General features: G+C 45.8%; 4 protein-coding genes across 4 annotated transcripts; 2 read left to right on the top strand and 2 right to left on the bottom strand.

The window, feature by feature from the left end:
* Positions 1–1,740: 1,740 nt before the first annotated feature.
* TRUGW13939_07542 (uncharacterized protein) lies at positions 1,741–4,156 on the bottom strand (the record flags this gene model as incomplete). The annotated part of the gene is made up of 6 exons (XM_035490681.1): positions 1,741–2,338; positions 2,725–2,820; positions 2,882–3,055; positions 3,115–3,266; positions 3,318–3,950; positions 4,010–4,156. 6 exons carry the CDS (start codon positions 4,154–4,156, stop codon positions 1,741–1,743), a joined length of 1,800 nt encoding a protein of 599 aa, XP_035346574.1.
* Positions 4,157–6,892: 2,736 nt separating this feature from the next.
* TRUGW13939_07541 (uncharacterized protein) lies at positions 6,893–8,099 on the bottom strand (the record flags this gene model as incomplete). The annotated part of the gene is made up of 2 exons (XM_035490680.1): positions 6,893–7,888; positions 7,959–8,099. 2 exons carry the CDS (start codon positions 8,097–8,099, stop codon positions 6,893–6,895), a joined length of 1,137 nt encoding a protein of 378 aa, XP_035346573.1.
* Positions 8,100–9,575: 1,476 nt separating this feature from the next.
* TRUGW13939_07540 (uncharacterized protein) lies at positions 9,576–10,998 on the top strand (the record flags this gene model as incomplete). The annotated part of the gene is made up of 3 exons (XM_035490679.1): positions 9,576–9,893; positions 9,944–10,078; positions 10,144–10,998. 3 exons carry the CDS (start codon positions 9,576–9,578, stop codon positions 10,996–10,998), a joined length of 1,308 nt encoding a protein of 435 aa, XP_035346572.1.
* Positions 10,999–12,513: 1,515 nt separating this feature from the next.
* Positions 12,514–13,846, top strand: TRUGW13939_07539 (uncharacterized protein; the record flags this gene model as incomplete). The annotated part of the gene is made up of 2 exons (XM_035490678.1): positions 12,514–13,228; positions 13,278–13,846. 2 exons carry the CDS (start codon positions 12,514–12,516, stop codon positions 13,844–13,846), a joined length of 1,284 nt encoding a protein of 427 aa, XP_035346571.1.
* Positions 13,847–14,994: the final 1,148 nt, after the last annotated feature.

Here is a 14,994-nt window from a genome sequence, read left to right as displayed (position 1 = left end):
AAAAAACAACGAAAGCCGGGCCGATACCCGTCTAAGCCGTGACCCCTCATTGGCCCACCACTCCTAGTCTAGATCTATAAGATCGCATAGTCTATCTAGCTCTCTATGTAGTCTTTTATGCACGAACCACAAAGCCAACAAGATGAAAGGAGAACAATGCATAGTGGTAATTTGGACTATGACGTGGACAGCCCACCGGGATGGCACCCAATCAGGGAATGCATCCAGCCAACCATTCAGCCGAGCCCATCCTAGTCTTGCTTGCGTATTCAACATCCGATAGCCTGGTCACCAATTGCAAAGTCCCACGTGGTCTATAGTGGTGAGAAACACAAACTAGGGTGGACCTTTATGGACGAATGCGTTCCCTGTCGTACGTACTGCCTTGCAGCACCTCCCTGTTGCACGTCATTTTGATTGTGCCAGGCCCCCGTGTAACCATGGGCCTGACTACTGCCAGAGCCGGCATGGCGCCAAGAGTCGGGCCTGCATCATGTCCCGGGGGACATCTGTGAAATGTGTGTTAAAACGGTCCTCTCGTGCCAGGGCTTTCCAACAAGTGTCACATTTTTACTACTTCGTAAATAACAGGGTTACAGGAGGGAACAGCTGAATGATCTGCGCCGAGCACAAGTCTAAAGAACACGGTGCAAAAAGAAAAAGAAAAAGAAAAAAAAAGGAAAGAAACATGACGTATATGACTCGAAGGACTTAGCGACGAACTAGAAAAATAATACCGAATATTCCAAATCCGGCGTATCATATGTCACGACATCGGCTTGCCTTACCGGGATCGCCTATCACGGCGATCTCACATGCTTGGCAGAATCGCGTGCTGCTAAATATCCAATAATTTTTAACACTTGCCACACCCTGTCTTGTGAATCGTCCCCTGCCCCACTGACTCATGTGGCACTGTGCAGGTGCAAGCCGTCTTAAGTCTATAAATGCACAGCCCGTACATGATATGCGCTAACGCAATTCCTACATGCATTGGTGCGCTGTTGGCAAAAAAAGTCCAAAAATCCAAAAATCTGGCATATGTTACAACTGGCCAACCGGATAACCCCGTCTGGCATTACTACTGCTCTAAAGTGGAAATGCCGACGTGCGTGCATATTGGGCAGCAAGGATTAAGGCTTAATTGGATGCATCCGCACCATACTCTATTTCATCCCCGCAGGTTCGCGCCAGTGTTTATGCAGATCATGGCTGCATTTCCCGATCCAAAAGGACTAGATTGTCGATCCCCCTCCTCGACGAGCGCTTGAAGTTGGACAGAAAATAGTATCAAAGTCGCTAAATTAAGCCATATTAGAGTCAAAAGCATTCGGCCCGCTAATGAACCATTCTTCCAATCACATAGCGTTAAAAAAGTTACACGTCAACAACTAGTGGGCTGTTGGCAATAAACAAAGGCTGGCCTTGTACTTCTCCGTCGATCTGCGGGGCCACGTGATAGCAGAAATGATGATGTATCTGGTCCATGACTCAAAATGCACAAGAATCAACGTTGCAAGGAAACCTGGAGTGGGCAGATGGCACTTATTCCGCAGCAAGAAAACATTTGTCCGGTGGACATATGAGATTCCATGGCCAACTATAGCAAAATTGATTTTTCTTGAAAATTAATCGATTCTTCCTTTGCATGTTGCATGTTATATGCACTTGCAACTGGCAAATGAGCATGGAAGAAGCGGTTTTAAGTCCCAGACGTTTAGACCCTCTTGCCTGCGAGAGTTACGATCTTCGTGCTTCACTCTCGTCAAGACTCAGCCAATCCCACTTCCTCAAGAACAGATCCAACTCTGCACTCCTCTCGCGCCCTCCTGCACGATGGCTCCTCCATCTTTCTTCCTCTTGATCGCCCTTCGCCCCCGAATTGCCGATGTCGGTCTTCCACCCACCACGTAATGAAACCGGGAAATTAGGGTAATAACTACTGAATTTGTCCACGTCCCGCCCCCGGTACCACTCAACCTCGAAATCTTGAAGAATCGCTCTGACCTCCTCCGGTAATGTGATCTTCTCCTGTCGGGCCGTCAGCTGGACGAGGCGAAGCATACCTCGGGCGAGCTGGCAACGACGCGCCATGGAGCGGGACAGTACGACTAAGTCCACAAATGCCTGCCGGCTAGCGATGGTCTCTAGATCATCAAGGAGGGTAAACAGGCTAAGAGTGATGACTTGGGTGTATTCGAGCGGCAGGTGTTCGAGCCGTCGCCACTTGGCCCGGTGGATATGAATAAGATCACGCACTCTCAGCACGGAACTAATGCACTGGTTTTTGGCTGTCGAAAATGCAACACTAGGTACGGATGGATGCGACTTAAGGAAGCTGTAAAGTGTTGCTCTGTAAATTTGGAATCGCATACTGTTGGATTACCGGCGACCACCCCGGATATTGGGATGGGGTTTCATATTTTAGTCAAGTATCTCTTAGTAAAAAGGGGGGCTGAAAATGGGGGCACTAACTGAATTTCCAAGACACCTGGATTCCAGGCCTGGTCTCCTCTAATACAGGCCGGTAGTTGACGGAGCCAAGTCATTAGCCGTGTGTCAAACGATTGTACCATGCTCTCAACGTCGGCATAACTTCGTCCGCGTTGCTCTTTGTCTGAATAAAAAAATTCCACGATTTCGTATATTATTAAATGTAGGTCGAACGACTGGTTATGAATGCAGTTCCGATGGGCCGGCTCGGGGTGAGACCCCTGTGGGTACGCAGTCCATGTATCAGTTGCATCATGGGTGACAGGGAGATGTTTTCGGGGTGGCGGCTTCATTGAAACTGGCGTTTGAAAAGAGAGTCCCGCCAATCTAGAAGTATTAGCAAGTTGGACAAGAAGCCCACGGATTGAATCCGTTACAAATAACGTACGATAAGAAACTAAAGAGACCACGAGTACATATCTCAATCGACTGCGCCATATCAGTTCCCTGAGAACCTGCTGCAGCAATCAACTCGTCGCTTCGAGAGGCCAGTTCTCTTATCGATAGACAGGTCTGCGACATGTAATGTAGTCCAACCCGATCCTTCCCCATTAGGCAAGTGCTAAAGAGCGGTCAGTTTTAGACGGAATAAACATATTAGTTGATAACGTGCAAACACACTTATGGTAAAGCAGCCCCACTCCCTGCACACTCGTCAGATTGACCCTTCCTTCCATGGCATCAAGGTGCTGCCTTGCTTCGTTGTAAAAGTGCTGTCCTCGGGAGGATAGATCGCTTGGATCGATAAATGCCTCAGGATAGTTGGAGTAAAGCTACCACTACTGTCAGCGAGAAAAAGGCAAATAAAATGTCTGTAGACTTACACATGCTTGTGACAAGATTGCATTGACAAGAAGTGGAGAGCAGAACGGGGAGTGAACATCTCCTGATTGCATTGCTTTGATGAACAAGTCCCGGTCGATCCAGTTCCGGCAGACATGATCCCATGCCAACCAAAGCGAGATAAGGTGCGACACAAATGCGCTGTCCGAGGTGACAGAAGTCCACGGTTGAGCGGGGAGCTCAAACAAGGGGATCTCGGTTAGTCGGTCTATATCCATGATTTGGCGGTGTAAATGACTATGGCTAGTACTTTGATGGCCATAAGTGCCCTTCGATGCCTGGGTATTGCTCATCTGAGATCCTCTAGCAAAATCAACAGGAACCATTGAACTTGTAGAGGACGACGATTGTTGAAACGGCTCCATCAACCGGTTCTCGACGGCAAGTCGTATGTCATCCAACGAGGCATTACTACGGATGAGATTGAACAACTGTAGCGCGTGCTGATCATCGTTGCGAAGGGCCTCGACGAGTTTGACCAGGAGTTCGCGGTCTTGCTCCAGATCTTCGACTTTTCGTTTCAACGCTGTCCGGCGTCTACCATCGGTTTCGTCATTCACCTCACAATAAAAAGAATTCTCTTCGCAATTCCGGCAAGGGTTTGCACCGATACACTGGGAGCGAAGGATCTAGTTAGCGCTCGGAGTCAAAAAGAAATGAAACTAAGCTCAACCTTTATTTTCCGCTTTTGGCACTCGCTACAGGCACGAGAAGCGTTCTTGGCTCGAACTCGACGTGGTACCGCCGGCCAAGCGCGCTCTTCCTGGTTTCCCCATGGCGCAGGGACCAAGATAGGTAAATTTGATTTATCGTCGGCCATCCTCAAGATAGACGACGACGTTCTATGTAACTTTTCGGCTTTACGTCACTCAAGATGGACCCATGCCCGAATCCGAAAAGCACACGAAATGGATATATATGAAAGAAAAGAAAAGAAAGACAATTTGAAATAGGAGAGGGAAAAAAAAATAATCCCGGCCTAGTTGGAAAGAGTCAGCGTATCATCCCGAACAAGTCATTGTGCTCCTAGGTAGGGTATTAGGAGTGAAAATGCGAGAGCAGCGGGTAACTCTGGGTCGACCAGTAATATCTGAAGTTTGGGAGGCGAAGTTGTAGCGATACGGCACAGATTGTGACGAGTCACAAAAACAACAAGGAATAGAAATCTCTAGATGGCGAGCGTTGCATACCAAAATTTGCACTAACAGCCCAGTCGTGTCGTGAACTTTGCAATAATAGACGCTCTTCGTGTTGTTGACTGGTCGGTGCGCATGTCGAATATTGCGGCGAACCCTATATCAAAGGCTCTCTGCAGGATGACGACAAAGGACCACGATCTCGTCCCGATGATTGGAGTTGCCGGGATTGAGTTGTATGTCGTACTACGCGACTGTGTTATCCTAAGGGGGGCGAGGAGGCGTGGCCCTGTCTGTGGACGGCCGGATCGAATGAGGGTGCGTAGGAAGTATGCGCCAGGATTTCCGAAAGCGCGCGGGTGCATTAAAGGATTAAGCACAGCAGAGATTAGGACTGAGGAAGAGGGAAAGAAGTCCATTCTTCTGATCCGGTATAGCCACCTTTAAAACCGGGTTGCTAAGCATTTTCTGGATGGTGATTGGACCTTAGATGCCGTTTTTGCGGGGGTGGCGTGATGAACCATTCCGGAATAGGTATAATTGGACCAATCAGGAAAGGCCAATCAAGCTAGCGCCATCGCTAGCAAGGATTCATGACAAGGATAACCCTTGTCGGGTCTACGCTTATTGCCATCCTAGCCAGTAGACATCCACCAAAAACGCCCGGTGGGTCTTTCCAAAAATGGCGTGTGTTTGGACGTCCAAGTAATACTACCAAGCCTGTACTAGTAGAGTCGTAAGCACACTTTTAGAAGAGAAGGAAGCGGATACATTGCTAAATAATACCGCATTATACATTTTTCCACGACACCCGCATGGGCCTAGGCTATGTTTTCGTGGCTTCTATCTGTCGTGGTGGATGCATAAAACCTGTAAAGTGGCGCGGGCTGTCGGCTCGCATATCATACCCATCATGAAACAGTTGCCACAAACAGTGAAAAATCTCCCCGTGAGCATGTGGAATTTTCTGTGGTGGATATCCATACGACCCGCCACCTAGTATACCCAACGCTGGCCCGGGACAAAATACCGGACCAATCAGGGCTAGTTAACATTCTTCTTGGCACAAGTGCCATTTCTCTTACAAATCAAAAACGGCAGTCCGCCTGAGAATTTAATTCTAGAATGAACCCTGATGATAAGAAACATGGAGTTGAAAACTGATCATACTTTAACGGATATGCCCCATAGAGAAAATTCCGGCACAGCCCGAAGGAAGATTGAGCATCTGGCTAACCATATAGTACTACGTAGTCGTCCTAGCGCGTAGAACCAACTAATTCTTGTATTTTCAATACATCCTGGATTTTCTCTGTATGGTAATCTGCACCGACGTGTTCCAAATTGGTGCTGTTGTGCACAGACAACCACTGTCTATCGCCACATCGTGGCTGCTTGAGAGAAAGACGTCATGTGGAACTTGGGGGGGTCCGAGGGAACGGGAACAAATAGTAGCGTGGAAATGTCATCGTTTGCTTGGATGCTCGTGTGGAACCGCCGACATGGACAGAAATAGTAGGACAAGTCATGGCTTGAGCTCCCGTATCATTATACATGTATCGAGAGAAAGCTTCACCACATATATAATACATGCATATATGCTCGGTTACCATCGCACTCGAGGAGCAATAAATGTGTCAATCGACACACCGAAGAACACCGGGATCATCTCCTGTATCTCTCTATATATTCAAATATTATTTGTGTAATGACCTCGCTCCTTCATATATTTTATGTATATTATATCGATGTGTCCACGTATCAGATCCTGGAACCCTTCTTGGGCATGGAATCGTCAAAGACGCTTCATGTATATATGTATTTTACCCAGAAGGGGGCATTTAACATAGTGGGAGATTGGCTGCTTTACTAGTAGGCTGTGGCGAGGGATATCGAGGCAGGTTAAGAAATATCGGTGCAGAGCCTATGCATGAAGAAGTTCCTTCACATAGAGAGAGTACGTATTATGCATATTGACGGTAATTGGTGAAAAGGCTAATTTGTACAATAAAGTGCTTTACATTCGCCATAGACTGCAAAGGGAATTGCTCTCCAGGATCAGATAGATAGATCCAGAACAGATACCCGAAGTTTCGCAGTTAATTTCCAAACGGGAAGCATCTAGTCAAGAGATACACGCAGTCTATATATATATCAATTGATGTCAGCAAAACCCATAAAGTTCGTGAAGTTGGAAGGATGATGGTTATCTTGAGGATGCTGTATACGTCAACTTATATGTCTAGACATCCAACCTACACCGTTCTATATGAGCCAATAAAACATTATACCCCATTTGAACTATGTCCACCGAGGCGCTCCGTCAGTATTCTTAGAGCAAGAATAGAAAATTGAAATTTCTGCTTCTAATTCTTCAAGAGCTAATTTTTTTATCTCGCCACATATTCTCAGGACTAGTATTATATACCCACCAAACTTTCCAACGCAGAGACAATGCTCTTCAACCCCACAAGGCCAACATCATTTATGCCAACAGTAGAATTTTCGAGATCGCTATACTCAAAGTCGAAACAATGGTCAAGTCCTTCTAACCACCAATACTGTACCGGTACATTCAATTGGTGACACCTGCTGACAAGTACCTTGCTATCTTCTAGAGGCACATCTCTGTCACCTTGGCCGTGCACAACAAATAAAGGTGGGAATTCAGAGGACATATTATCAAAATCGACCGGGAAAAGCTTCCGTGCATTTTCTGGGACAAGATCAGATTTTAGCTGCTCATATGATTCCGGACTAGAAGTTTTTTCCTGGTGAATCTGCATCGATGAAGAGATCGATTTGGAAGCCAACTTTTCACACAACCCGTCGATACCGGTGAGATGATCGGCGAATGTGGCAGATTGCAGGATATAGCGGACAAGTTCCCAGCGTGGTTGCTCATAAACTTCTTCATCAGTCTCTGCAAACATTTCTCCGAAGCTGAAATTTTCGTTGGCTATGCGATGGCGAATTTTTGTCTGCACTAATTCCATTTTTTTTGCTGACAATGTGCTGTCTTCGTGGCTCTCAGCAGTCCACCATGAAGAGAGTAGGTCGACCATTGGATATAGTGCAAGAACTGCAGCCGGTCTTGGAAAATGCGTATATTTGTCAGTGTTTCGACTTGCCACCCTCTGGGAATGGTTGTAGTTTCGGATTAATTGCTGCGCACAAGCCACAGCACAGTATCCTCCTCCACTGCCACCTGCGAGAATAATGCGGTTATCATCAATGCTATAAATATCTTTTGCTAATATTCGAGAAACATATAGATAGGCGTCGACACAGTCTGCAATGACTTCGTGGCCCGTTGATTCGGGAAGACACCGGTAATCAGCCGAGATGAATGTCCAGCCTCGGCGGATGGCTTCCGTCGGTAGCCATCGAGGGTATCCCTGGCGATCCCCTGTGATCTAAATCGTTTATCTTTAATGAATCTTCTTTTTAAATTTGTTCGTACTCCTGGAGAAGATGAAAACATACCACATATCCACCGTGGAAGAAAAGTATAGCCGGTTTTTTTTGAGCTTGTGGCTCAGGACTACACAATACATCGAGACGAAGATCCTCACCCTTAATTGCTTTGAAAGTGTGTGTTGTCTTAACGTAACTGAAATTCTCCATTCTTCGCTTAGGCAAGTTTTTCTCCTGACTTGAAATAATTTGTGACGTTGCGAACTATATTGTTGCGAGGGAAAAGCAGTATATGACTAACGGGAAGAAAACCTCTGTTAGCAAGAACCAAAAAACAGAAGAAGAAAGTTTACTTAAGTTTCCTTACATATACACAGAGGCACGCCTGCTAGCATATATCTTGTTGTTTGTTCAGTATATTTATTAATATTACTAATTATTGAGCTATAACGTTTTCATAACGAGTCCCGCAATGGCGTTTGAATCCTAGCACATACGGCCTTACCCCATCTAGAGTAGCGGAGAGGATTAGCTGAAACCTAGCGTTTTGGGCAAGCAACGGTGACTCATTCGAGCTTGTTTGCAATGATTGTAATGTTTGCACAGTGTAAGTCTTTCCTTAGAATAGAACGGTTTGGCGGCCTATCCCGAATTTGCAATGCGGCACATTTGTACGAGGAAATGACGTAAAATCATCTAGACCGTATGGCTTGAGGGCGTCAAAGCGCCTACAGCTAAATGTCATAGGTCGGACAATAACTTTCAATTTAATCGCATGCTAGAAAGACTGAGATCTCCCCCGGTAGGAATATACATATATTAACTTCGATAGAGAGAATAAGTAGATGGTCTGATAGAACATTGAAGTAATTTAATAATAATAATAGCGTATTGTTATTATTAATATAAGCTTTTTTTTCCTGTTAAAAATAGCTCATCCAATTAAATTAGCATACTCGGATATTCACTGGCCAATAGCATTTGTATATTGAACATTTTAGCTCTGCGAATGGACTTCCTAAACGAGATGTCTTTTCAGCTTCCCCACCGTGTGGTGTTCAAATAGGCCGCATCGACATCCAAACCAAGCAGTTTAATCGTAGCCAGCACGCCAGTAGTGCTCCAGTAGGGTCTGCTGCCACATTCCAACTAACTACAGATTACAGTATGCCGAATACTGGCCGCCCGAGTCGCGGCTGTCATTCATGTCGACAGCGCCGTATCAAGGTACGCCGATAGGCAATGTTTCGAACATGCTTTGATCCCTACAACATTAAAATTGATTTGTTACTAATTCGTTGCCAACTAATAGTGCGACCTCGTGCGTCCGCAATGTAGTCAGTGTTTGAGGAAGGGACGAGCCTGTCCGGGTTATCGTAACGAAGAAGATTCTCGTTTTCGAATACAAACTTCCGACTCGTTTGAAAAATATATGAAAAGTGATCGTCGGAAAGCGTACAATCAGGGAATCCAACTCCGTGGGCTCAATCACGATGAGCATTCAGTCAGTCAACAGCCCATTGGATCTTATCTGAACAGGTTAGATGCTCCTGTTTTCTGTACACCTAGTCTGTGCGTATTATTTCTTGCTAAATCTTTTTTCATAAACGTCGAAGAAATTATTTCTCAATAGAGCATGGGTCATTCCTGCATCGTATTTCTCCATCAGTACCTTTCACATCAGAAATGGCATTATCAGCACGGTGGGTATCCATGGCTGGACCCAGCATTCCTGGGTTTGCGACTTTGCGGCCTCTGGGTCGATGGACAACATCCATTCCAGCACGAATTGGGTCAAGTGAGGCTCTTAAGTTATCAGTAGTATATGCACTAGATGCATGTGCGGCGCATTTCGGCTCCACTGACATAGACGCAAGCGCAATGTTATTTTCCGGACCAAAAGCAGCCCAGGCCCTCCGACTAGCCTGGGCAACAGCAGACCCAATGAAAGAAGACGATATCGTGAATCTAATTCTCGCAGTCCAGTTGAATTTTTCCGCTGAGGTATGGTTGCTTTCCCAATTCACATGAACATGCCAGGCCAACACTTTTAGATTTTTCGACGTCTGGAAGCCGGCGTCTACTTCCTTCATATAAAAGCACTATCCACTTTGTTCAAGTTATGTACGCCATCACTGTTTCAAACAGAGCTGGTCCAAAGCCTATTCAGTGCAACCGTTTATGAAGAGGTAAGAGACATCGGTGACGAATGGAATGCTCTGTATAGTTGTCTGATTCGTTCCACCGCCTCTAGGTAACCTACTGCTATTTTGCAAGGGTTGACTCGACGTTCGACGACCCTTCCTTTTTACAATCATTTCAGGCCGGTCTCATGCCATGGAAGAGTCCACTGGCCAAGGCGACAGCATTTGTTATTGGACATCTCGTGCAGCTCCCGCGAGCGCTTCGGCTGGTACGCTCACTTTGCCAATTCCACGATCCTACTGGATATTTAGAAGCAATTACTCTAATTGGAAACCTCTACCATGGTGCCTCTGATGGCTTTATGCGACAAATAATAGAAAATATTTGCACAGTCGTTCCAACACGGCATCCTAAAATAGCGACTTTGGTGCCACAATCATATCATTTCGAGTCAACATATGCTTACAAGCTGCTGATCCGATACTACACATTTCAATTTTTACTTTACGGTCTGATGGAGGAGATGAATCGTGTCTATCCTCTCGATATCGACATGGCCATTATGCGGCATCAAGATGTGCATGCAGCACACTCATTTGCCATGTGCATGGACCATGCATTTAATATGTACCCATCGATGGGTCTATTGACAGTCCGACTAATTGTACCGACGCAATTCTCGTACTATACCTGGTATCGACTTGAAACCCGATCTATTCCAACAGCGCACGCCTCAAGTGATTACCAGCGCGCTCGCGCTATGAAGTCGTTGTTGGTAGACCTCGAAAACAGTATCGCACCGGCTTGGGGAGGTTCGCAGTTTTCTTTTGAAACCCTAGATGCAACTAAAGAAGCTCTTTTTGGAGGGGCGATGACGAAGCGCATGGAAAGACTTACAGATCCTGCTTCGATCATAAGTTCAGCAGAGGACTCCGCTTACATCCAAGACCTAGAAAAAGGTTAATGTTATAGTCTCTGTGCAGGGGTGCAGTCGCATCAGTACTTTAGAAAGGACGAGAAACTTCTGCTCAGACCTCATTCTTATTCCTTTTCCCAAGTCTCTTTTTTTTTTTATTGTTATGTATTGCTATCTACAAGAAATCTTTTGCGGCATTAAGATCAGTAACGTCTAGATAAGCACACCTTGTTCGCACCAGATTTAACTACTAAATGACTCCGGGCATAAGTATATTTGCCGTTTTTTATCCTCTTAGTTTTTTTTGGTATATCTGCAAGTTTTTGTTTATCACTTACCGGCATAGTCATGAACATCTGTGTAGCATGTAAATGCTTTTGATGGGACAACACGCACACCTATATATATTCCTACTTTATGATGTCATTGAATGTTGGATACCAATTGATGAATACATCAGTCGATTATAAATGATGAAATGGCCCATAGTACATGTACTCCAAGCAAATGAAACGTTGAAGAATGTCGCTGGGATGACTGCACCTGGCTTTCACCAGTTTACATGCATTTTACATGACTACAACATTGAAAAGGCCAATAACGCTGAGTAAGCGACAATTGAGACTGGAGTACTGAGGAGACAGAGGAGGAGACAGACGCCCATATACCGTATAGGGAAGTAAGCACTAGTGACAAAGACATCGAAATGATCTGCATTGCAGCATGACTTAACAGGCCAAGAGCCGAAGTTAGTCTTGATCACGGAGTGATTTTTAGTGAGATCGTCGACACGCCCAACTAAGACAAAGAATATGTGACAAAGTTTCGAAAACCTACTAAAAGGGGTGCTTTTTGGTGTAGTTGGGTGGCAGACTGTCTCGCCCGACAGCTTTCGCTGGAAGTTCGCGGTAGGTGACGTGACCGCACAAATTTTGGCCCAACAGCGCTGGAAAAACAGCCCAGAATTTGCGCTGCAAGATCATCCAGCTGCTGCTCCCCATTATAGTCCCGTTTGTGGTATATTTCAGGTATTTGCCATCGTTTTTCAAGCATCGGTCGTGTTGTCAGTTCTTTAGTTTGCAGCGTGGCTCGCGCCGCCATTGATAGCAACCCGGCCGAGCGAATTCTACTTCAACAACACGCTACTTCGTAGAATTGACGGATTATACGAGCTCATATTGGTCCATTATCTAGTTATTTAATAGTAGCCAATGAGTAATACACATAATTGCCCGCGAGGCTGAGTACGAATGTGTCCCGGGGATCAACCACTGAGACCATCTAGACAGGAACCGTCGGGGTATAAGCTTGCCAACAGGCAGGACTAGTTTTGAAACGTAGCCAGTGAAATATACCTTCTGCTCGGGCTGTGTTAAGTCCTAATCAGGCTTGCAAACCGCCCCGCTGGACATCTTACTGTAACAAAGGCTTACCTTTTTTCACTCCCGCCCTCTCCATCTATTGATCTTCTCTTTCATTTCTTCCCTGTTTTTGATGGAATATCAAATACCCCGCTTGACACTGGTATATTTATTCACATATGCGGTGTCAGGTGTCGCAACAATGCGTGCGCTCGCCAGCACAGTCTCTCTTCGCTCCTCTCATGGCTATATTCTCGCGTCTTTCATCGTTGTTTACCTGTTCCTGATTCAGTATTGTCGAACACATTACTACCGTGATCCAACATCGGCCTTCTTTGACGAGGATCGCGGATTCACCCCTATTTACTCCCGTTTCAGAGAGTCACAAGCAGCCAATTTCGTTCACAATGTTAATGGGTCTTCCGCCAGTCCGGTCAATCAGACACTGTCGCCCCAACCTACAAACAACAGCAGTGCTAGCATCTGCGTAGGAATTGCGTCGGCCTCCCGACAAGAAGCAAACTATATCGAATCTGCTGTGGGCTCCCTCCTCGTCGACCTGACAGAGGAGGAGCGTAAGGACATCCACTTGATCTTGTTCATCCCCCATACTGACCCAACGTTGCATCCGTCTTATTCCAGCAGCTGGCTGCATGCAGCAGCGGATACCGTTTTACTGTATAATCTTCCCGAAGAACAAATGAAGCATATCAACAAGCTGGAACAGGGAAAGGGGCGACCAAAGGAAAAGGCCTTGTTTGACTACATGTACTTGCTTAAAGCCTGTCAAGAGGTAGAATCTCCATACGTCGTCATGATCGAAGACGATGTAGTTGCAATGGATGGATGGTATCATCGAACCCGTCAGGCGCTGGATGATGCAGAATTGCAAACTGGCGAAATTGGCGCTTCCCAGTGTGAGTGCTTTGCTCACGCTTGCTTGTCTTCTCTTTTAACGTATGGTAGATCTTTACCTCCGGTTATTTTACACCCATAAATTCCTCGGCTGGAACTCGGAAGAGACGTTTACTTATTTTATGGGCTCTCTTTTTGTCGTCGCATCAGTGGGCGGCGCACTGCTGGCGACTCGTCACTTCGTGTATCGGGCGTATCGCTTTCTTCCGGACGACACAATTGCTATCATCTGCTTCGTCTGCACTCCTCTCTCCATAATTTTGTTTTTTGCTGCCGGTCGGGCGTCCATGCTCCCCATATCAGCCGGGGTCCATCAAATGCCTCGGTTTGGATGCTGTACCCAAGCGCTCGCCTTTCCTCGAGACCGTGTCGCCGATGTTATTGATTGGTATGAGTCACAACAAACTGGGGATGCAGACTCGCTGCTGGAGGAATATGCAAATGAAAACAACGAAATTAGATGGGCCCTGACTCCCAGCCTGTTCCAACACATCGGAACGCGAAGTTCCAAATTCGAAAATGGCGAGCCAAGGATAGCTCGATCCATCTGGAACTACCATTTTGAGTTGAACGATCCCATCGAATTACATATCGAGCACGAGGCAGCGGTGTCATCTTGAAGATAGTAGCGTTTCGAGGAAGGTACGTACGGCATTTTTTTCGGCAGTGTCAAGGACTACAGTCACTAGACGCCTGTACCCTCGTTTGCCTATCATTTCGACCAAACTATCTGCTCCTACTCGGCCGATCCATGCATTGGTAGCATTTAATTTGGCCTCGATCATTTCAACCGACAAGATGTGACTGGCCGATTCTCCGGGCTTGGGAATATCGATGCAATGGAAATCAGCATAAAACCGCGTTTCCGGTTAAAATTGCACATCATGGCCGTTCCTTAAACCAATATTCAAGTGCAAAGAGAGTTAGTTATCTTGTCGGCCACTGATGAGATTAATGCTCGGCGTCTTTGCCCACTAGACAAGCATGTGGTATATCAATGCTAAGAATATGGAAACATGATAGAATAATACGATACCATAAATAGAACAAGTCAATGACATGTCTCATTACGATTACATACTGCTATTTTCTCACAACCCTCTTAAAAGGTGTTACCATTGCAATCGTAGTCTAAAAATAACCTACAGTGAGTAATTTTTGAATTCCAATGTCTACTATATGCGGCATGCAATGACAACAACACACAGACACCCCATGTGGATATTTTTTGAGAATTTCTGAAACACCCTGTTTCAACATCATGGTAGTTGTATTTGTGTTGTCCGAGTTCGCCCGGCACAATAGCCGATTGAAAGTACTAGTAACTAGCCGCCCCTGCTAAGCCTCGTTGGTGGAGATAGTACCGGTAAATACCAAGCACTGCCAACATGGCACAATGTACCGGGCCTAGTGGCGTAGTCAAAAAGCGTATTTTGTGTACTAGTCGGATTTCCAAAAGAAGGAAATGGTCTGGGTAGAGTCAGATAGCCCCAAAAAAGACTAGCCCTTTGCTTGAGCTTGCCCACTGACCCCAAAAAACTACTTCATCGCCCGGTCCAAGAAAAGGCTATTTCTTTTACCATGGCTGGTGACTTCATAAAACCTGCATGCTGCCTCTCGCCTTCGTCTTTTCCGGGGTAATGGGTGACCTAAAGAGAGAGAGAAATGCGCTTTCAGTCGATTATTTATACACCCAGAACTAGTGGTACATTATTTTTAATCGGAGCAAGCCATTTTCTAGTCAGAACTCCTTTGTACGCTTAATTAT

This window comes from Talaromyces rugulosus, chromosome IV (assembly GCF_013368755.1).
Source record: "Talaromyces rugulosus chromosome IV, complete sequence".
Taxonomy (NCBI): domain Eukaryota; kingdom Fungi; phylum Ascomycota; class Eurotiomycetes; order Eurotiales; family Trichocomaceae; genus Talaromyces; species Talaromyces rugulosus.
Note: the sequence above shows the minus strand (reverse complement) of the source record. Positions and strands in the feature narration are given on the sequence as shown.